General features: G+C 50.9%; 1 protein-coding gene across 1 annotated transcript; it reads left to right on the forward strand.

Moving 5' to 3' along the window:
* The first annotated feature begins 208 nt into the window (after positions 1-208).
* LOC125533119 (putative protein Brevis radix-like 5) lies at positions 209-1,646 on the forward strand. The gene is made up of 4 exons (XM_048696889.1): positions 209-289; positions 372-890; positions 993-1,306; positions 1,565-1,646. The coding sequence occupies exons 1-4, from the start codon at positions 209-211 to the stop codon at positions 1,644-1,646; spliced, it is 996 nt and encodes a 331-aa protein (XP_048552846.1).
* Positions 1,647-4,790: the final 3,144 nt, after the last annotated feature.

Raw genomic sequence — 4,790 nt, forward strand, 5'->3', positions numbered from 1 at the left:
CCTCTCGACCGCAGCATGCAGCAGGGATTCGAAATCCGAAACGCCCGCGCCGCCCGTATAGCTCGCGCACGAACGTAGCCAAGAAATACGCCGTCTGCATTAACTGCGCCTGCCTATGCGCACAAGCCTGCCTGGTTTCAAAATTTCATCTTCTTCCCGATCCAACTTCAACTCGTCCCGGCCAGGAGAGGAGAGGCCGGCGATCGAGATGCACGCGTGCTTCCGTGGCGGCGCCGGCGACAGCAGGGCCGCCAGGTCCATCAGCGTCGTCAGGGGCTTGGCCAAGAACGTACGTACCCCGTGCCTGCATCTGCGTGCGCGCATTGCTTGCTTCGTGCCTGCTGATCAGTCTGTCTCTCTTGTGTTTTCAGATGAAGGCCATGTCTCTCAAGGCGAAGGCGGCCGGGGGTGTCGGTCATGCGCGGCCGCGGCGGAGGCAGCAGAAGGAGGCGGACCGTGAGCGTTACATGGATGGTTCAGGGCTGACGTCGGCCAAGATCACGCCGGCGCATCTGCAGGACGAAGCGGACGACCGCCGGCATGATCATCTGCTGCACACGGAGGACCGGGACAAGTGCTGCTCTCCTTCGCTGGACGCCGACGACGATGCGGCTGAGAAGGGCGACGACGGCGCCTACGAGTGGGTGGCGGAGCCGGAGCCGGGCGTGCTGATGACGCTGGCGCCGCGCCCCGACGGCACCAACCGCCTCCGGAAGGTGCGGTTCCGGGACGAGCTGTTCGACGACTGGGCGGCGCAGAGCTGGTGGGCGGACAACCACGACCGCATCGTCGAGCTCTACAGCCTTGTAACCCAGTCCGACGGCGATGGCAACGACGACACACCTGCCACCCCGTGCCAGTCCGAGTCCGACGAAGAAGAAGCGCTGCCGGTATGCACGCACGGCTGCGCTTGATCTGATCGATCATTTGCTTGATTCGATTCGACCGACTGAATTGCAATGCTTGTGTTGTGGTGGATTTGGTTGGCACAGGATGATGCGATGGCGGCCGGCGAGCCGTCCAGCGGGAGCAGGTCGAGCGGCACGGCGGGGTCGCCGATACTGGGCCTGGTCACCGCGCCCGACACCCTCAGAGGATGCAAAACGCCACCAACAGTGACCTCGACACCTAAAGCGGTGGCGCCGGCGGCCCAAGAAGACGAGGAGGAGGAGGAGGGCGACATCAGCGACCACCACCAGAGGAACACGCCGTGGAGCGAGTGGGTCGAGGAGTACGAGCCCGGCGTGTTCATCACCGTCCGGGCCTACCCCGATCACCCCCTGCAGCTCCGGCACGTCGAACTCAGGTACCAATGTCCAAGATGAAGAGATTGAGGCCCTGTTTGGATTAGCGTTTCTGCTCGTTTTCTGGCCGGTATAAGATACGGACCTCCTCCGGTTCGTTTTCATTTCAGGCTGATCTTAACTGTTGACCTGTAACTTACACCTGTAGAATAAATACACGCGTATAAAATTACCCCCATTCCAAGCGGTGCCTGAGGTGTGAAGCTAGCTAGTAGGTATTGGACTGAGAATGATTGAATTGGTGTTGCATTTCATTGCAGCCGTGAGAAGTTCGGCGAGGTAAAGGCGAGGGTGTGGTGGCAGGAGAACAAGGACAGGCTGCGCAGCTTCTACTCCTTCTGAAGCTCTGCCCGCATCCATGTCCTCGGTCTGGTTACAGATAAACATACCATGCTCATAATCAGCATTGCAAGGTGAAGAAAAGGGAATAATGGAATTATGCTAGTACATGCTACTGCACTAAAAAAGGATTCATACAAATCAACAAATACAGTACACGTTCTAATTCTTTTTTTTTGCGAGAAACCTAATACTTGTTCCGGACACTTGGCGAAATTGTGTCTGCGATTCCTGTAATGTTCTTCAGTTGTACTAGTACTTAGTACATTAGTTCTCCCCTCCCATTGATCGACTGGTGATGTGCATATGGTTTCTTTTCTTATAAGGCTATAAATTCTGTCCACACTCTTGTTCGCCTAGGTTGAGAGTCTCAGACATAGTGCATAGAGTTTCAGGCATACATACGTTCACTGGTAAAGTGAGTCGCTGGCCTACACTACACGTGGCTCTACGATGCCTATGCAAATACCCAACACATTCAGATTGCCCCGGGCGTCGCCGATAGCGACACCGTCACGATCCTAGAGCGTCTTCAAGGGCTATGCAACAAATGTTTATGTCCGGTTTTGCCGACATGTTCGGGCGTGTTCATGAATATTTTCATATTTATCTGCAAAATCATGGTACCCACTACCCAAGGGCATTTCTACTTCTCCGCCTTAGCGGATTTTAATCCAACAGTTTATATGCGCCATGGAGTTTCAACCGGAACAAGAAACCGTCGCGGCCGATGTGAGTACTGAAGACTCTGCAACACTGCATGCCACCATGGCAAACCACCGTGCACGCCGAACAACACTAGGCACCGATGACCTGTCAGTAATGGAGGAACTATACCGTGGCGATTTGATTTCAGATACCCCGAATTGATAATCTGATACAAGTTCCCTAGGATTTTAGAGCCAGGCTACAACGACTTGGAGAAGAAGAAGAAGATGACTCGATCCACGAAATGCGCTATAAGGGAAAGGTATTATGTGCGGTAAAGAAATGGTCAGTTAACAAAAGCGTGGTGAAAGTAAGCTCCACGAAATGCGCTATAAGGAAGAGAACGATCGAGTAAAAGTGGATTCGATCGTCGCCGTGAGCTATTGATCTCTTCACACGTCAACCGATCGTTCTCTTCCTCCTTTGAACCTTCAGAGAGCTCGGTGTTGAATTATTCGAAGAGATTCAGTTTTGTCAGGTTCAGAACATCTGGATCCTGAAAATTGCACCTTGCTGAAGATGATCCTTGCCCACAAGGATGAGGAGGAGGAAACCATGAGCGAGTGGTTCCATTGGAGAATTCTGGGAACGTGTACTTGATGGAATCAACATCGTCCCAGGTAGCCTCTTCGAGTGACATGTTCAGGCACTGAACCAGCTCCTGTGTAACCAATTTTTGGTGTCTAGGAACAAGTCTTGTGTCTAGTACCATGATTGGTGCCACTTTTGTCTTGCCATGTGAGTAAACCAGAGGAAGTCCTGGAGCTGTAACAGCCAGGACCTGAGTGTTTCCTTAAGTGACTGATGCGAAAGCATCATGTATCTGTGTAGTGTCAGGTAATTGTAGTTTGTATACTTCGCAAAAAAAGGTAATTGTAGTTTGCATGCTCAAGTACTCACCTTCTGTAAAATTATGAAGGGGCCATAGAGTTTTGTTGCAAGTTCCAGTCCTATTCTTATACCAAATGCCGCCAATCGGTATGGTTGCATTTTTAATAAACCATGTCACCAACTTCATATGTTACGTCAGTCCTTTTCATATTCGCATGCTTTTTCATTCTAACTTGATCTTCTAACAAATTGTGTTGTAATTGTTGATGTATGCTTTTTTTCCTTCTAAAAATGTTCTAGCCTAAGTGCCTAACTATATACACTGGACCAGGAACGTATATTTCATTTATAAGAGGAGGAGGCAATCCATATAAAATCTGAAACGGGGTGAACTTGGTGGTTGTGTGGTAGGAGGTGTTGCATCACCACTCAACAAATAACAACCATGAACACTTTTTAGGCTCAGCAAAAGACCATACTTCTCAAATAAGCCTCTATCTTTGGTTCATCCTCTCAGTCTGGCCATCTGTTTGAGGGTGATGTGTGGAACTATTTAGAGCAACATTCAGATATTTGAAAATGGTTTGCCAAAAAATGCTGGTGAAAATCATGTCCCGATTAGTCACGGTTGACACTGGCATGCCATGTGATTTGGAAGTGTTGTCTACAAATGTTTGTACCACATAGACATAGTTGAGGAAGACATGAATTCAAAACCTCTCAAGTCATATAGCTGTGAGGAAGTGAAATGCACCCTTTTTCAAATGTTCCCGACTAAAGCATAGGTGTCTGATGGTTATCCGATGCATTCCTTTCAACGACATTGGGACATCTGTGGTGCTGAAGTTTCAACATTTTCCGAATTTTTTGAGGTGAAGAAAGTCTCGAGAGCATCAATATAGATGTCTCTTTCCTGGACACCGTGCAGCAGATTGTAGAGATCCTTTTAGATGTTATCGATGCCTTGAGAACAGTCATCGAGCGCATGAGTGCCGCAATGCCTGGCGTCCCCTCAGCTCCTTGGGAAGAGCTATTGTGTCGCCATTGCCCCGCCTCCCTGTCGAGCACCAACAAGCTCCATCTCCATACAAGGTCCAGGAAGAAGCCCTGCCCCTCTCGAAGGCATTTTGTCGTGATTCTTGGGCATCGATCGTTTCTGCTCCTGCTGGCTCAATGGCCCCGACGGATACCTCGATGCGGCCCACTTTGGAGAGGCAGGCTGAGTTGCTGTGCTCTGAGCTCCTTGGTATGGCTTCCTTTCAGCTTGAAAAAACGGTCCAGCCTCTGCGTGATGTCGTTGACTCTATGAAAGGTTGGATGTTGCGGATGGAGAGCTTCATGGAGCGAGCTGAGGCTGCACTGGGCGGGCTCTCCCTGACGCCGCCTGTGTTTGCAGACTACTCATGTGTTGCACCCTTTGATTGTGCCCGATGGTAGCTTCGACGCTGAAAAGGGAGACGAGCTTCATGGTCGTTTCTCCCCTCGGGCTAGGGCCAGCTCATCGCCATTAGCCTCGGAGGGACTTGACAATGATGTGGTTGTGACTCCGGTGTTACAGATCATGCCCGAGCTTCGGGAGTTGTGTGGGGGCCTGGTTTTGCCTTTGTG

The sequence above is a fragment of the Triticum urartu genome, chromosome 1 (genome assembly GCF_003073215.2).
Source record: "Triticum urartu cultivar G1812 chromosome 1, Tu2.1, whole genome shotgun sequence".
NCBI classification, from domain to species: domain Eukaryota; kingdom Viridiplantae; phylum Streptophyta; class Magnoliopsida; order Poales; family Poaceae; genus Triticum; species Triticum urartu.